At 37.4% G+C, this 18141-nt stretch overlaps 1 protein-coding gene across 2 annotated transcripts; it reads left to right on the top strand.

Moving 5' to 3' along the window:
• Window positions 1–4850: 4850 nt before the first annotated feature.
• Window positions 4851–17921, top strand: LOC110735674 (histone-lysine N-methyltransferase ASHH1-like). Of its 2 annotated transcripts, XM_021915861.1 has the most exons (11): window positions 4852–6304; window positions 6568–6719; window positions 12880–13036; window positions 13512–13598; window positions 14017–14101; window positions 14209–14302; window positions 14387–14585; window positions 15122–15156; window positions 16139–16206; window positions 16300–16466; window positions 17349–17921. In XM_021915861.1, the coding sequence occupies exons 2-11, from the start codon at window positions 6589–6591 to the stop codon at window positions 17616–17618; spliced, it is 1293 nt and encodes a 430-aa protein (XP_021771553.1). In that variant the 5' UTR covers window positions 4852–6304; window positions 6568–6588; the 3' UTR covers window positions 17619–17921. The 2 variants fall into 2 exon arrangements, with proteins under 2 accessions (XP_021771552.1, XP_021771553.1); XM_021915860.1 differs by having other exon boundaries at window positions 4851–6304; window positions 16139–16466.
• Window positions 17922–18141: the final 220 nt, after the last annotated feature.

The raw sequence follows: 18141 nt of genomic DNA, 5'->3' as shown, positions 1-18141 counted from the left end.
GCAACTGCATCAGTGCCCTTTCACCTTTCGACGGAAACTCATCACGCAAACTAGCCATGTGCTCGTCTAAATATGGGTGAACATCTGCAACATGGTGCAACACATATAGGTGTGCTTGTAAGAACTTCTCTCGATCAGGTGACATTCGTTTCGACCCGATTGTGCCATGACCATCAAGTCTACCTTCATGTCGAGAAGTAGGAATACCAATAGGTTCAGCAACGGCTATATAGTCGGCCACAAAATTACCAATCTCCTCGGCCACGGTCCCTTGAATCATACTTCCTTCTGGGTGAGCCCGATTCCTAACTTTATCTTGCAATGTACCCATGTGTCTTTCAAAAGGATAGCACCACCTCAAGAACACTGGACCGCACAACTTAATCTCACGCACCAAATGAAGAATCAAATGCACCATTATGTCGAAAAACGAGGGCGGGAAGTACATCTCAAATTTGCACAAAGTCACAACCACATCCGCCTGTAAAGCATCAAGGGTACAAGGATCAAGCACTTTGCTACATATTGTATTGAAAAGCGAACAGAGGCTTGTAATAACTTCCCTCACGTGCTTTGGCAAAATACCACGTATTGCAATTGGTAGAAAAACTTGCATCAGAACATGACAATCATGGGATTTCATACTTGTCAGCTTCAATTCTCCATTTAAGGATACAAATCTTTTCATGTTAGATGCGTACTCTAATGGAACCTTAATGCCATACAAACATTCACAAAACCTCCGTTTTTCTACCCTTGACAATGTGTAGCAAGCCAGAGGTAAATAGGCTTTCCCCTCTTTGGCATTTCCCTCATTTTTCTTCTTCGACGCATCCGCGGCCTTTCCCTTTCCCTTGCTCTTCCCCTTTCCCTTTTTCGAACCCATTTATTTTTCCTTATCCTGTTCCTTTCCCTTACTAACCCTTTGCTGAACCCACAATTCTGGACGCACCCCCATCTTTTCCAAATCTAAACGTGTACCCTTTCCGTCCTTTGTCTTGTTTTGAATATTCATCAGCGTTCCCACAAGAGCGTCACACACATTCTTCTCTATATGCATTACATCAAGACAGTGCCTAACGTCATGTTCTTTCCAGTACGGGAGCAACCAAAAGATTGATTCTTTTTTAAAGAGATCAACTGATTCCGTCGCTTTTTCAGATTTCCTAAATACTGATCGTACACCCTTGACCCAAGCGTAAACCTCCTCACCAGTCAGTGGCCTAGGAGCAGTCCCCTCCTCCACCGTCCCATCGAAAGCCTTTTTCTGCCGACGGTACGGGTGATCGCGCCTGAGCAACCTTCTTGTCCTCAAATACACCTGTTTGAAAGAATGATCAAGGCGTCTGCTTGGCGTATCATCAATACAAATGGGACATGCCTTTTTCCCTTTATTCTTATACCCAGACAAGTTTCCATATGCAGGAAAATCATTAACGGACCACATAAGAGCTGCACGCAATGTGAACATCTCATTCTTATGAGCATCAAACACGGAAACCCTTCATCCCACATCTTTCTCAAATCATCAACCAATGGCGCAAGATACACATCAATGTCGTTTCCAGGTTGCCTTGGCCCCGATATCAAGAGTGAAAGCATTACATATTTCCGTTTCATGCACAACCAAGGAGGTAAATTGTAGATCACTAAAAGTACCGGCCATGTGTTGTGCTAGGTACTAAGAGTGCCAAATGGATTCATCCCGTCCGTGCACAAACCAAGCCTTAAATTTCTGACTTCATCACCAAATTCCCCAAACTTCATATCAAGGTTCTTCCATTGCGGGGAGTCGGCTGGGTGCTTCAGCATTCTGTTTTTCTTTCTTCCCTCTGCATGCCACCTCAAGTTTTTAGCGTCTTTTGGTAAAGAGAACAGACGCTTAAACCTAGGAATTATGGGAAGATACCACAACACCTTAGCAGGAGGTCCCTTCGTACCAGCATTGCAACTCTTGCGCTTGTAGCGCGACTTCTTGCATCTTGGACACTCCTCCAATTTTTCATATTCATTTCGGTAAAGAATACAATCATTAGGACATGCATGTATCTTCTTATACTCCAAACCAAATGGACACATGAGCTTCTTAGCGTAATAGTAAGACTTAGGAATTTCATTCCCATCTGGCAACATCTCACTTAACACGCTCAACAAGGAAGTAAAACTACTGTCCGTCCACCCATGCTTCGACTTAATGTTAAAAAGAGTTAGCACGGCTGATAGTTTGGAGTATTTTTTGCACCCAGGATACAAAGGCTTTTTAGAAGCCTCCGATAATGACTCAAACACGTCACCTTCAAAACCACACATCATCTCATCCACACCTTCATCCTCAACCTCATCCACATGATCATCCTCAAATCCCTCCTCAGCACCATCATCATCAATATGTTCATCATTCTTGTATTCCTCGTCCACACGGATATCATTGCTTCTATCATCATGCACATCATACCCAATAACATCCCCACTGTACTCTCCTTCTTCACCATGCCAAATCCACACATGATATTTAACCCTAAACCCACAACAAACTACACGATCTCTAATGATATCAACACTATTGACCACCTTCACATTATTACAATCAACACAAGGACAATAGAGGCACTTAAAACCCATTCTGCGCTGATAAGATGAAGCCGTCTCGCAGAACTCTTGAACCCCATTAAAGAATTCCAATGTATCACGTCTACCATACATCCATCCACGATCCCTCTCCATTAAGTAAATTGTCTCTAAACATGGCAACATATTACGAATAATGTATAATTGCTACATCTATTATATATACAAATCAAATTCAAACACACAACATGCATATAACATTCATATAGATACAAAAATGCATATATGCTTCCAAAGGGTCCTTATCACTCCAACCTAACCCATCCTTGAACGTTTACTCTCACTAGTGAATGTATATCAGATTTCCAATTTTAAGGAAAATCCGGCAACATTTCCCCCCAGTTCTCCAAGTACACGACGTAGGCAATTACTTACCCACATATGTACCTAGAGAACATGGTGATCCAGGAAATGCTAAGCCAAGATGTTCCTTAAAATCGAAAAAACTGACATACATTCACCACCTAAGTGAGAGTAAACGTTCAAGAACAGTCCCAACCGGGGACTATTCAAGACTTTCTCCTAATGAGAAAGCCTTGAACGGGTATCTAGGCATATGATGATACATGCAATCAATTAAAAACCAATGGTTTAATCACACATCATGATAGAAGATGCACCAAAGTTATATCACACACCATCTCCACAAAATTGTGCAGCCAAGAACTTATTTAAAGCACATAAAGTTATATATATATATATATATATACCTGAGTACCTATAAAGGCTCAACACTCTCAAATAGAAGGTCAATGCCAAGGTCTATGCTTCGCCTAAAAATTCCTGATAATCTTTTTCAGTGTAACCTATATAGAACACAAATAGAAAACCAGATTAAGGGAAAAGATAAGAATGATATTAGTGAGCAATGCAAGAACAAGGACAGTCAGAGTAAGATACCATACCAGGATGTTTTCCGCCCACTCTCCAAACTGATGATCTTACCCTAGAAGCCCTTGACACCCATTTCTTAGCCTGAAACACGCATATATATAGTGAGAAGCAACTCATAAAGAAAAGTATATTCAAACCCTAAACCCTAAACCCTTAACCCTAAACCCTAAACCCTAAACCCTTAACGCTAAACCCTTAACCCTAAACCCTAAACCCTAAACTCTCAACCCTAAACCCTAAACCCTAAACTCTCAACCCTAAACTCTCAACCCTAAACCCTAAACCCTAAACTCTCAACTTTGTTCTCTTAAATAAAAAGGACTAAATTATCCTATAAACAAAATAAAATTCTCAACTTTATTAGTGATGATAAATAAAGTTCTCATAACAATTTAGAAATATAGGTAAATGTAGCTTGTACTAAATACAATAACAACTATTTTCTATCCATGTCTTTGGCTGAAATTCAACAATGAAAGCAGCAACAAGGTTGAGGGCAGTTGGTGCATTGCTAAAATTTCATTCAATTCATTCGAAGCCAGTTTGATAGACATGGTATCATCACAAACATCTGTCAAATTATAGTAATAAGATACAAGGGTATATCATCTTTTCAATACCAAGGAACGTCTAACTACAAATAACTCTATTCAAGTTCCAACATCACAGACCCAATTCATGCTAACACAAAAGACCAATTCTTGACAAACCCTAACAATTACAAGAAACTTGTCAATATTAACTAATTTACAGACCAATTCTTCAAAAACCATAACAATGGAGGAGAGCTATTACGACTTACCTAGCAATGAGGAGCGCTATAACAATGGAGGAGCTGCTGCATACTTCAATAATGGAGGAGCTGCTATATATGGAGGGAGGCAGAAGAGAAGAGCTGAGTGCGTGCGTGCTTGAGGGGTGAAAGCAGAAGAACAGGGGAGTGCGTGCTTGAGGGAGGCAGAAGAACAGGGGAGTGCGTGCTTGAGGGAGGCAGAAGAACAAACCCCTTCAATGGAAGCTTCAATTCAATGGAGGAATGGTTTGGGGAAAGGGAAGGCGCGCGTTTTTGGAGGTGAAAGAAGAACGTTTGCACAGTCTTGCTGTTTGCATTCAAAAACCCGAAATTTTTTTTTTTAAATTGGCAACGGTTAACCGTTGCCAATCTACCCCTTTTAATTTTTTTTTTTAAATTTTATCAATTGGCAACGGTTAACCGTTGCCAATATGTAACCAAATTTTTTATTTTTTTTTAAAATGGCGCTCACAGCAAGTTGGCAACGGTTTTCATGAACCGTTGCCATAGGGGGGTTGCCTAATTCTTTTTTTCTACTAGTGTTTGTAGTATGGATGACTGGTGGGAACATTGTTTTGGTAATTTTGGAGAGGATATGGTGAGTTTAATTACCATGTGTTGGGCTATGTGCGGTGTAAGGAACAAATGGATGATTGAGGGTGAAAATCCGAATGTTGAGAAAATTGTTGCCTATGCTTTGAAGATTAAAGGTGGGAAAGTTGAATAACATGGGGAATGGAGGGGTGGAAAGAGTGTCTCTGTGGGCAGGTCTCCGTCCTCCGGCATCTGGTGTGGTTAAAATTATTGTTGATGCTGGTGTTTTGGGGAGGTGGGGACGGGGCTGGGTGCAGTCTACAGGAATAGTGAGGGGGTGGTGCTTTGGAGAGCTACGGTGTAGTGGAGTGAAAAATGAGAGACTAAGATTGCAGAGGTGAAAGCGGTATTTTGGGGCATGAAGATTGCGAGACACAAGGGTATGAGCTGCATTGGGATCGATAGTGATACTCTGGCGGTGATTGAGGCAATGAGGAAGCATTTGTATGGCTCCAATTCCTTTCATCTGATTATAAAGGATATTCTAGATTTTTTTTTTTCCGTCTAATTTTACTAGTGATTCATGGTTTTTTGTAAAGCGATGGGGTAAATGTAGCACACAAATTGACTTACTTTCAACCATGGGAGTTTGGCCAATGGGTGTGGAGTGATGTAATCCCTCCTCGCATTTTGGAAATTTCTTCAGTTGATCTAGATGGGTTTTTTTTTCAAAAAAAAAAAAAAAAAGTATTAAAGTTGGTCACTTCTAAAGTTATTCACTAATAATTTTCTGTTTTATACAGAACACTAACCAACTCATACAATTAACTAACTCATACAATTCTACACTTGCTAGTCTGCAACTGTATTTATAATAAAATGTATGTGACCGTCAGCTAATGTTAAAACCGCAAAGGTAACACTACCTATACAATTGCATAGTTCACACTTCACATGACACAATTAATTTGCCCATAATGGCCACGACAAAAGAGTCATCCTAACCACATTTTTTTTTATGAAACCTCATCCTAACCACATTTAAGACATGATAACTTGTAATTGACTTATGTTATCATACTCTCCTTTCGTTTGTTGTAAACTCATTTTAATTAATGTAATTTCAGCCGTTTTCAAAATAAAAATAAAAAAAAAACTTACAAACAAATTATATAAGTTTTGGTGTGTGAATATAGTATTTGAGAAATGGAAGTGTAAAGTTAAACTAATACTCCGTACTTTTTAAAACAAGTTTACTCAGCCCATTTATTTATTAGACGAATCTAACCCATTAATAACTGTGGCGGGTCATGGGTCATGGCTTTTAATAGGGATCCAAGGCGTCCAACCCATTGAATTGCTCTATTGAAGCGCAATCAACGTTCTCCATTGAAGCGCAGTTGCCGTTCTCCGTTGAATCTAGCTATTGTATCCCCCATTGAAGCAGCTTCTGAGGTAAGTTGTTTGTATTTGTTATCATCATATCTAATTTCCCTAAAATTATGAGATAATTGAATCAAATATCCCTAAAATTATGAGATAATTGAATCAAATTTGGTTGCTAATGTATTGCACAACACTTTAATGTTAGCATTCAACTATGAAATCAGAGCTCTTTTCCCTGGGCCCAGGGCTGCCGCCCCTCCTGCCCTTACTCAGGGACGGGCCTGATGCAATTTTTCTAGCCTAATTTGATAATTGGGTCATATTGATTGCAGGATTTTGTTCATAACCCTTTGATGCTAGGACGGAACTATGAAAATGGATCTTTTCTCCCGGGGACGGCCTCCCATCGTGCCCTGGCTCAGGGACAGGCCTGCCAAGAAATCGGATACATACACATTGATCAAAACGAATTTTCATATAGGAAGTGAGATATTTTGGCTCTATTCTATTCATCTTTAAATGTATGTTGATGAAGGCCCATAATGTTGAGTATCATCGCAATTTGGTAAATTAGACATTTATTAAGCAATTCTTGTTTGGTTCCATGAATTATATAGATTATTCATTGAACAAAGGAATCTGTAATTTGGCATGTTAATAGATTAAATTCCAAGCTACGTGGTTTTCGACCTTGAATGGGATGAACCTTTTTTGGAACTCCTTGATCACATTGTCCATGGACAAGAAACTGCATGGTCCATCACCTCACCCTCCACCTCCACATGGACAATGTGATCAAGGAGTTCCAAAAAAGGTTCAGTCACCTCTCCATTTTACATACCTCCACACTGCATGGTCCATCACCTCACCCTCCACCTCCACATGCCTTGTTGCCTTTGGAATGCGACAACTTACAATTATTGCTTACTTGGGTATATTCACCGGTCTATTTGTTTTACTAGCTATTAACTTTTATTTATGTTGGTAATGGTTGGCTATTATGGGGTAGTTGTCACTTGTTAATGGTTTACCTAATAGGTTGATAAGTGTTAGGCTAAAATAGTAAGTAAGGTACGTAGCTATTACATACTAAAAATATGTAAAGGAAATGATTGATTTTCTAGCCATGTTCGCCTAGATTTGTCACATATTCAGAAACGCGGTGGCTCTAGCTATGAGTGGTGGCCATGGCCCATGATAGAGAATGGTTTGTTGGAGGAGAGACAGAGATAGTTTGATGGAAAATCAGAAATATCTATTCTCATTAGGGTGTAATTACTTGTAAAGTGAGACATTGATATGCAATCTCCAAATTACTTAAGTACTATACTAAAAATAAATTGTTTTATTGGGGATTAACAAATCCTACAATTTTGACTTTTATTTAAGAGAGTAAACTTGTTGGACTACAAGTAGGATTGGAAGAAATCCTCTCCAACTGAACTTTATATTTTTTTCACATGATAGTAAAGCTGAAATGCACCCTGAACTATAACATCACCAAATGAAATAATATCTGAATTTCCTCATCCTCTTTGATCCAATTGTTACCTGATTTACCCCACCCCCCGTGAACTGAAAGGAGAATTATACTAGTGAATTGGTGCTTTTTTTGGTCCAATATAATTAATTGGGTAGTAAATTACAAACCTGTACTGAATCTCATACTGATGAATCAGGTAACACTACTATGATCACATGTGTTGCACTACTTGTTTACTTATGGAAAATGCAAGATGATTCTAGTCTTTGGGTTGAGGATTGTATACTCGTATAGTGAGATGGAAAAGAATGTTGCTGATAGGCATTACTTATTAAATGAACATGGTTGAAGAAGTCTAGAGATTTTCGGAAAATTTATTTAGTAATTACTCCCTCCGTCCCTAAATATAGTTCCCATTTCTATTTTTGGTGGTCCTAAATACAGTTCCCATATCCTCTTTTACCAATTAATGTTACTTGGAAATCACCCATTTACCATCAATTTTTTTTTGTCTTTATTAGGTAAAGTGCCAAAAGTTCCCTCTAATTTTTCTTATTCTTTGTGTATCATTACTCCACTTGTTTATTTTAATATTTTTTTCTCATTGAAAATAGTAAAATAGTACATTTTTCTCTCTTCTTTTTTGTACATGATTATCAATTTGGTTTTCCCATGTACTTTTAGTATTTCCTCCTTCCATTTCTTAATTCCCATGTTATTTTCCAATTGAGAACTATATTTAGGGAAGGAAGGAGTATGTTTTAACTGGTGCTCTTTGTTAAAAGCATTTGGTATGCTTTGCTGCAGCTCAATTGTTAATTTGGAGATGATGTGAGTATGGTGAGAAGTAAGGACTTTAATAAAGATGATGTGATTTCTCTTCTTCAGTAGTTGTTTAGGCTTTTTAAACTTTGATCAACAAATATCAGTATCCTAAGTAAGGACAAAAGGTAGGCTTCCATCTAGAGAGGTGAATAGACATATTGGCTGTTGCATGGGATTTGGAATTATCTATTATTGGATAAGGGTTATCACTCCAGATTTCTGGGGATACAGAGCTCTAATCTGAACTTCTGAAGTCCAAATGTTTCTGGTGTGATCTTATCTTATTGGTCCTTGAATAAGTGTACTCATTCACTGAGTGTAGTACTTAACAAGAAGTATTTTGCCAAGATTTCAAGTTATATAAATCTTGCAATTCCTAAAGTAGATTTTATCAATCCTCCTAGTAAGGGCATCTAGCTACCTCCTTCTAATATATCCAAACTATCTTAATCTCTTTCTTCTGTGTTTTTTTTTTTTTTTTTTTTTTTTTTTTCCTTCTTATTAACTACATCAATTTGATATCCCATTTGTTCCTATCAAGGACTATGTCTTTGACAAGTAGACTTATTATCATTTCAATTCTTCTTGGGTTTATCATCTCTTCTCTTACAATCCTTTCACCTTTACTTACCATAATCATTCCCCCCAACTTACAAAGCAAGAGAAAAGGGGAAATATCATGGTCGAATCCTAATTTTTATTTATTTCTATATAGGGCATGTTTTATGTAAACTTTAGCAACGCTAGATCCCTCTTCGTCTGACTTTGCCTCTTCTCTTCTTAACCTATACATACCGTCTTAGTCTTGTTTATAGCATCATTTCATCTATAGAAGCTGTTCCCACCTTATCTCTTATCCTTTCATTCTTGACTCCATCTCTTAATGCATGGTCTCACATGAGCTTGAGCATAATGAGTCTGCCTGTGCTCTATTGAGGATAATATGACCAACACCCATGATTTTTATTGGTATTTATTATGGTTAAGAACCTATTAGGCATTTTCCATAGGAGGCACCCAACACCCATGAACTCCATCTCCATTACCTATATAAGTATCTAACCCCAAATATTTGAGATATTGTACTTTCATTTTATTATCTTCTCCAGTAATATCTAAAGGTTTGTCCCACATGTCCTCTAACTTACTCAAGTTCTTTTAAATCTTCAAAACAAGAAATCCATTGATTTTAAGGTTTCCCTCCCAAGTTTTTAACTTGTCATTGGCACCTTCTTTAGTCTTGGAATCTCATACACTGAAACTGCAATCAGAAAATAACACACACCATGGTAATGTCCCTTGGATTGTTGTTCTGTAAGCTTGTTATTATTGTGAAAAGGAATGGACTTAAAGTAGGTCCTATCACTGTTCTTATCTGGGCTGATGTGTCTATATTTAGGCCAATCAAGAAGCTTTGCCATATTTCCTTGATGTGAAGCTCACATAGTGTTGTACCCTTTTCATCTTTGATGCATCTCACCTGATCAAGTTTGATGATTCCACACATCCTAGCCCTCACTAATCTAAATGTGTACCTTTCTCCTTTTTTTTCCAATCTTAAGTATAACAGTTAATATTAATATGCCCTAGTTTTGGCTGATACAATTGTTTTCTTCACCCTATTGTTAGCCATCTTGTACTTGTTCTTGTTTGCTACACTTTTTTTTTTTAAAAAAAAAAAAAATTTTAAGAGATGCTATTACCTAAGACCTTGTATGCCTCCCCCCTTGATATCTTACCCTGAACTTCTCTCCTCCTAAAATGCTTTGGATGAACATTATCAAGTATCCCGGGTTGTATCACCTCATTGAAGGAGCCAAGGAGGGACACTTGTAGAACTGTTTAATGTGCTAGAAGAGAAAAGTATGGACTATAATCTGCTTGTTAGTAGAATGTATAAGTTTTTAACTGATGAATGCATTGAATATTTAGCACCAATTTTCATCTATCACTAGGCAAATTGACTCTGGAACTGTACTTATCAATAATAGAAAAATGGTAATTGCTAGATTGGATGTTTCTAAGAATTAGAAGAAAATGCTACTCCCTTTGTCCCAAATCTTGTCCCTTGTGTAAACAGAATTTTTAAGGAGAATCTTTGGATGCATTTGGCATTCTTATGGAATCATGTACACATTGTTGTGGCTCCGTAACTGGATCCTGGAGGACACATATAACCAAAAGCTTTTACTGTTTGAGTTATGGATAAATAAAATGCTTTCACCCAAACGTGGCATTCCTTTCATGTGAACCTTTTATTTCCATGGAGCCTTGTGGAAAATAAAAATGTTTATTATAGAATTCTAATTTGTTGTGTTTGCCGCAGATATATCCGCAGATTTGACTGTGATCTCGCTATATCTGCAGCTGATTCTATATCTTTTGATGGCAATATTTCAACTTTTCATTACAATGAATCGAACAGTGATAACTTAGCTGACTATTACACAGGATTCTATCCATTCTTACATTTTTTTTGAGTGCTTTGAATTAGTAGTTTGGTTAGCTGCCTTTGATCAAGAATTTTACATTAAAACATTTCTGCAATTAAGGCTGCATTTTTACATTCCCTCACCTCATCCTAGGTTAGGGTCTTGTTAGGGACATTGGAGTGATGACCTAATATGGTATTGTGGATTTTGAATGATTTGTGAAAGTGCATTTTGCCTCCCTCCTACAATAATTAGTTTAAATTAGGAAAAATTGTCAAAAATAAAATGACCTTTGAGCAGACTTCCCAAAATAAAATGACCTTTGGATTATTCCAAAATAAAATGACCTTTGATGGTTATCTGCCCAAAATAGAACATGACCGGTTGGTAACTTGTTTAGTAGGTTAATAGTGACACGTGTTGCAATGCAATTGGTGGCTTTTTAAAAATAAATAATTTTACATTTTTCTTTTTTGTAAAAATGATTTTAACTAGAGAAAAAAAAAAAAAAAACCTCAACCACCAGCCCCCTGCCCACGAACCTCAATCCCCACCCTTGCCGTGCCCGTCATCGCCGGACCCAACTTAACCCCCACCGTTGTCCATATCATCGAACCCTTATTTCACCTTTCACCTTCACCGCTTGCTGCCCTATCATTCTTCCCAGCCACCCGAAACTAACCTGTAAAACCCAACCTGTAAACTGCCTTAAACCCAAGTATAAACCCTCGAAACACGCTCAAAATTATGGCCACTCCAACCCTTTTCGCCAGGGGTTACGAATTGGGGTTTGTGGGCTTGGTTAAGGGGGTTGTTTCGGGGTGTGTGGGGTAGGTGAAGGGAGTTTTGGGATTGTTTCGGGCTGTATGGCTTGGATGAGGGGGGTTTTGGGATGGTTTCAAGGGGGATGGGGTGGCTGCGGGATGGGTTATAGGACGGTTGTGGGGTGAATTTCTTGGTTGTGGGTGTTTTGAGGGGTGGCTGGGGGGAAGACAGGCTGGGAATGGGTCGGCGTTATGGTGGCTGCGGCGGGTTGGGGAGGAAGATTGCTGAAGGGGAGGGGGAGGGGAGGAGAGAGAAATATATATTTTTTTTCTTTTTTTTTAAATTTAAAATTAGTTTTTTAAAAAAGAAAAATGTAAAAATAATCCTAACCTATCATAGTATGACACGTGTTCGGGTTTAACCTTTTAAACAGGTTACCGCTTTTTTATTCTATTTTGGGCAGATGTCTATAAAAGGTCGTTTTATTTGGAATAATCAAAAGGTCGTTTTATTTTTGACAAATTTTCCTTTAAATTATGTAGTGATGGGTGCCCCTTGTTAGTTGGTCACTCACTTCATGACTATTTTATGGTCTATATCTGTCTTTCATCTAAGGAAAATTGGAAAAATCTTTAGTTTATTGTGGTGTGAAGCTGTGAGGAGAAGAAACAAGGATGTAATGACAGGAACAGAATTACAAGCTGCATATTAACAACCTTACTTGTATATCACTTGTCTAAAGTTGCAAGTTTTAAATTCCTCTCTAATCATTCTCACTTATTGGCGACCTCTCAATTTGATACTCATAGACATCCATTTTCATGTTCAACAAAGTGCAATTGTTACAGAGAATTATGTTCTCTTTATCTATAATGTATTTGGATTGAATGGGAGATAAATTGACCTCTGCAGTTGTGAAATTAGTGATAAATTGTTGCATTTTCAATTGTACTTTGTAGTTTGTATGGCTAACTTTGTTGTTTGAACTTATTGGATCCTCTTTGACCAGGCATTTGGTAGTGGTACCTACTGTTTTCTTATCTCGTTGTTATCGTCATTTTCGGTATTATTATCCATGTGTTTGTGCTCTTATTTTGTGACAATCAATTTTTACCATTAACATTTTATATGTTTTTTAGGCACAAGAAGCAGAAAGAGGAAGATATTGTCATTTGTGAATGCAAATTCAATCCTAGTGACCCTGAGAGTGCTTGTGGTGATGGATGTCTGAATGTACATACCAGTACAGAGTGCACTCCTGGTTATTGCCCTTGTGGTGTAGTTTGTAAGAATCAGGTGATTTGCTGTGCTTCCCATCGTCGTCTATTATGTCATTAGGATGTTTGTTTGTGATATCTTTACTTCTACATTCCAAATTGGGCTTCTAAAATAAGCGTATCCGCTCACCTGGAACAAAAAAAGAGTTTGAAAAACTTGGGAAGGAAATACTCTGGCTGACTGCGCAGGATAATTTTTTTTTAATCATAATGGCACTAATGATGGGCACGCTTCCCCTTGGTGCCATTGTATTGGAGTTTTTGAGTTTCATTTTATGATGTAAAGCATTGCTGGGATGCTGTAATTTATCCCCTTATAATCCCTTTACAAAGTTTCTTAGAAATTGTTACGTAGTCAACTTTCTTTTGTTGGTACTGTGCAGTCAGCTTTTATCATTGCTAACAAGTCTCTTAAAGAATTATCTGTGCTATGTATGCCCATAATACAAAATTCTGTTTCCTCTTTCAATTCCTGATATGCATTTGCTTTACAGAAGTTTCAGAAATGTGAATATGCAAAAACCAAGTTATTCACAACCAATGGTCGTGGATGGGGTCTTCTTGCTGATGAGGAAATTAAGGTATTGCTCATTTTAAAGCTTAAACAGCTTTCCATCATTTTACTTTTGACTTACTCAGGTACTTACTAAAGCTACTTTACCAACGCTGTATGACCGGGTCCTGATGACCAGTGAGTCCTTTTCTGCGTGTAACTCTTGAAAGTGTTCCTACCTAAGAATGAGGTTGCTCTATTGCTTTTGATGTCCCGGCACTTTTTATTATGTCTTTCTGTATTGATTTTTGTAAAGTGAATTTATGATGGAACTCGATATCTGTATAATTAATCCATGAAATTAAATGTATGTAGATAATCCATGTAATTAAATGTATGTGCAGTTTCTCTTACTTGCTTTAGTTATTTGTTATACTTTGGTGTCAATGAAGTGCCACCAGAATCTCATTTTTCAGTTCATCTAACTCCTTGGCTCAATCCCTCAGGCTGGACAGCTCATCATTGAATATTGTGGTGAAGTAATCTCATGGAAAGAAGCTAAGAGTAGAGCTCAAGCTTATGAAACCCAAGGTATGTTTTTATCTTTGGATTGTTAAATTTGAACTTAAGTTCCTTAAAAACCTGCTGTTGTTGATTGGAGGTTGCTTGATAAAACTTCGAATTTTTCTCGCGTCAAGGTCTCAAGGATGCATACATTATATCTCTTAATGCCTTCGAATCTATTGATGCAACTAGGAAGGGAAGCTTCGCTAGATTCATCAATCATTCATGGTGAGACTTAGACATGTTTTTGTGACTTGTACAACCCAAGTATAATCCTCTTACTGCCTTGTCTCTTTTACTTTGATTTCACAGTCATCCAAATTGTGAAACAAGGAAGTGGACAGTGTTGGGGGAAATAAGGGTTGGCATATTTGCAAAGCACGATATTTCAGTTGGAACTGAACTAGCATATGATTACAACTTTGAATGGTATGGTGGTGCAAAGGTGCGCTGTCTCTGTGGTGCTGCTAGTTGTTCTGGATTTCTCGGGGCAAAATCCCGTGGTTTTCAGGTAAATTAAGTGATGATTTGGTTATGATTGCAATGTTGAGCTATACCCTTTGTCTAGTATTCATGTGTCGCAAGCATAAGCTGATTTCATGGTATTTGAACTTCAGATATATTTTGAAAGAATGCTTAAAACGCAGTAGTTTATAAATAATATCAACAAAATGGGATGTTTCAGATCTCTTGGATGGATATAGGCAAGTTTTCTGTTGTAGGATATGTAATTCATATCAGCTAGCCACAAATGTTCTAGTAAATTGGCTCCGTATAAACTATCTTGGTAAATTCACCCATATCAGGCGATGCCTAGACGTAAATAGGACAGGTTTATTCTACTGTTTATTCTGAAATAAGAGGGGGCGAAGTTTTTCCACTGCAGATGCTCTGATGTAGTGATGCATTTTTGCAAGATGCAATACATGTCAGTGTAGGGGCATCACCAGTTTTGTATCTTTGCATTTCTGATTGATATAACTTCCATATGTAAAGGTTCTTATATTGCTCTATTAAGCTAATCTTTTCATTCTCTTATTCACACAGGAAGACACATATCTGTGGGAAGATGATGATGACAGGTAACATCTGATTACAGACACTGCCGGTCTTGTGTGCAGCTTTCAACTGTCCATTTTTTCTAGGGCATGCTTGGATTGGGGGTAATATATTAAGGGGGTAATATAACTTGAAAAAACATAAGTAATTAGAGGTGGTGTTGTAGAAGGTATGGTGTTTACATAGGGCATGCTTGGATTGGGGGTAATATATTAAGGGGATAATATAAGTTGAAAAAACATAAGTAATTAGAGCTGGTGTTGTAGAAGGTATGGTGTTTACAAATGCCATAAGGTAGTTGTTCCATGAGGAAAAGAGAGAGATGGAGGAATTATTACTCTCATAATGAGGGTAATAGTTACACACCCTCCCCCTAGTGTAACTATTACCCCCATAATGAGCCTCTTTCTTCACCTCATACCTCACCATCACTATATAATTTTTCTTACAAGCACACCATCACTATCTCTTCCTTCCCTATTTACTTTTGTTTTGCTTAGTTTGACTTCTATTACCCTACTAGTAATACATTTCCCTCAATCCAAGCATGCCCTTAATGTAGCATATATCTAATCTGAAAATCTGTAAGTTGAAAAAATTGTTTTCCAGTGATCTTGCTCGATCTGTTTCTCATTTTTCCTTTTTAGTTTGAAGCTTCTATTCAACATTTTCTTCAACTGCTGCTATCTTTTTTCTCCTTACTGCCCTCCAGGACTTAAATAGGCATTAAAAGACTTCATATGAATTTTCTTAATTTATTTTTCATGCTGACATATCTTTAAATCTAGGTTTTCTGGAATATTCCAAACTTACACTGATTAGTACCTAAAGTTGATTATTGGAACCCCGCCCTAGGCCTGCAATTATGGTCCTTACCTTTTTGTGTAGGTCTATGTCTTCTAGCTAGTAATTTACTGGTTTTGTTTTCCCTTTCTTTTCCTTTCTGGCGATATGATAGTGTCAAATAATGTATTTAGACATTAACCTGTCAGCTTTTTTACACAGATACTCCGTTGAGAAAATTCCTCTGTATGACTCAGCTGAAGATGAAGCTTCAATGCAAACGGTTACAAGTACAAACTCCTCCAAAATTGAATTTATGATGGATGCTGATCATATAATTGATTCTACTCTGCTGAATATTGATCCACTTGCTTCTCTTCCAGCAAATGGTCTTGCATCCATCTCCCGAAACTATCCTCTACCTAAGAAGAAGCTAAAACGTGTGCCCAAGGGAAAGTCTAAAAATTTGGCACAAAAGGAATTTAATGCTAAGTATGTTGTCTCCCTTCTAGAAGCAAAAGAAGCACAACAAGAGATCCTGATGTATGAGGTATTGGAGATCTGACTGGCTTTTTCATAAATAGCTGCGTCTGACTGGTCTAATAGGCTTTAGTTTTAACACATTCTTTTAATTTTTGTTAGTCTCATGATGGTTTTCTATCATATCCGTCTATGATGTTAAGTGAAAAGTGAAGTGTTTTTACCTTTCTTGTGTGAGTGTACTTTAGGTGCCTATGTGCCTTTGCAGTATTTCTAGGTCTTAAGTAGTTCATATGTATGCTCCATTGGAGTATATGTTAAAATTTTGGCTACAATAATCGAACGTACTACTACCTTATTTTTGTGTACGATTTCACGACTTCTGCCTTCGTCATACCCTTTGCAAACAAATTGTCTTTTGTGGGCCATTTACAAAAAATCTTTCTACTAATTTAAATTGGTTAGGGGGTGACCGGGTGAGTGGGGATGCTATTCATCCTGACTACCCAACCTTATGTGAATGTATACTGAGTTGTCACTGTTGCTTTGCTTATCAGGGCTGCATTACCAATGATTATTATACCACATTATGTGGGTTCAGTCTTTGGCTTTATTGATAATATTACATGGTTTTGCAGCCTTTTTTCACCTTCTTTTTGGGGTTATATGACTGTAAATCTGGCAAGTGATTAGTAGTCTTCTGGGTTCCTTATTAGGTTATTTCTAGTGGTTCTAGCCGTTTCTTACTTGTACAATTTCTGATGACTAGTACACTCCCAAAGTGTGAAGGCAGCTTATTGCTAGCATCCACAACCTACGTTTCCAAATTTAGCAATTACAGTTGTATATTCTGTTTCTGAATACCAGCTTATAAAAACTTGAGTTATCATAACTAGCTGTAGATATATATTTTTTTCCGGGCTTTTTGTCTCACTGTTTGTTTATTGTGCAGGAAATGAAAACTGATGCAAGCTCCAATCTTGAATCTTTGTACAATGAAATAAGACCAGCTATTGAAGAACATGAAAGAGACACACAAGATAGTGTACCAACAAGTGTAGCAGAGAAGTGGATAGATGCAAGCTGCGTAAAATTGAAATCCGAATTTGATCTGTATTTCTCTATCACTAAGAATGTCGTTTGCGCTCCAAAGAAGTCTCGTGACGTCAGGCAACCAGGTAGCAATATGGAAAACGGAGTTATGCTATTGACTAATCAATGATATCATGCATACTGTTAATCTAACCTGTAGCTTCAATTTTCACATTAAAGTTGTAAAAACTAAAAATGAGAAGTGAATAGGAGGAGGAATAGGTTTGCCAACGGTTGTAGTTGTAGGCAATCTGACTTGTATCCGTTGGAGTAGACACTAGACAAATGTACATTGCAATTATTCTTGTCCAGTAGAATTATTTTTTAAGGAAAAATAGAGGAGGTTAGAAGTATGAGATGTAAGATTTGTAATTTTGTGTAGGAAGAATTAGTAAATTTATCAATTTGCTTGATTGTTCAAGTTTTGGAACGATTTCTCCGATAAATGATTACTTGTTCATTGGCTTTATAATGAAGTTCCATTATACTCCCTCCATTTCTTTTTTGGTAGAATTTTCCGGGCTTTTGTAATTTTTAGTAGTTTTTCAATTTTCAGGGATTCATTTGTGTTGAATTTTATGCTTGTTTTGAATTTTCTGGGCTTCTTTTGTTGTGCTGACTTTTCTAATTAAAAGGATTTTATTTTAGCTTGG

The sequence above is a fragment of the Chenopodium quinoa genome, unplaced genomic scaffold (genome assembly GCF_001683475.1).
Source record: "Chenopodium quinoa cultivar QQ74 unplaced genomic scaffold, ASM168347v1, whole genome shotgun sequence".
NCBI classification, from domain to species: Eukaryota; Viridiplantae; Streptophyta; class Magnoliopsida; order Caryophyllales; family Amaranthaceae; genus Chenopodium; species Chenopodium quinoa.
Note: the sequence above shows the minus strand (reverse complement) of the source record. Positions and strands in the feature narration are given on the sequence as shown.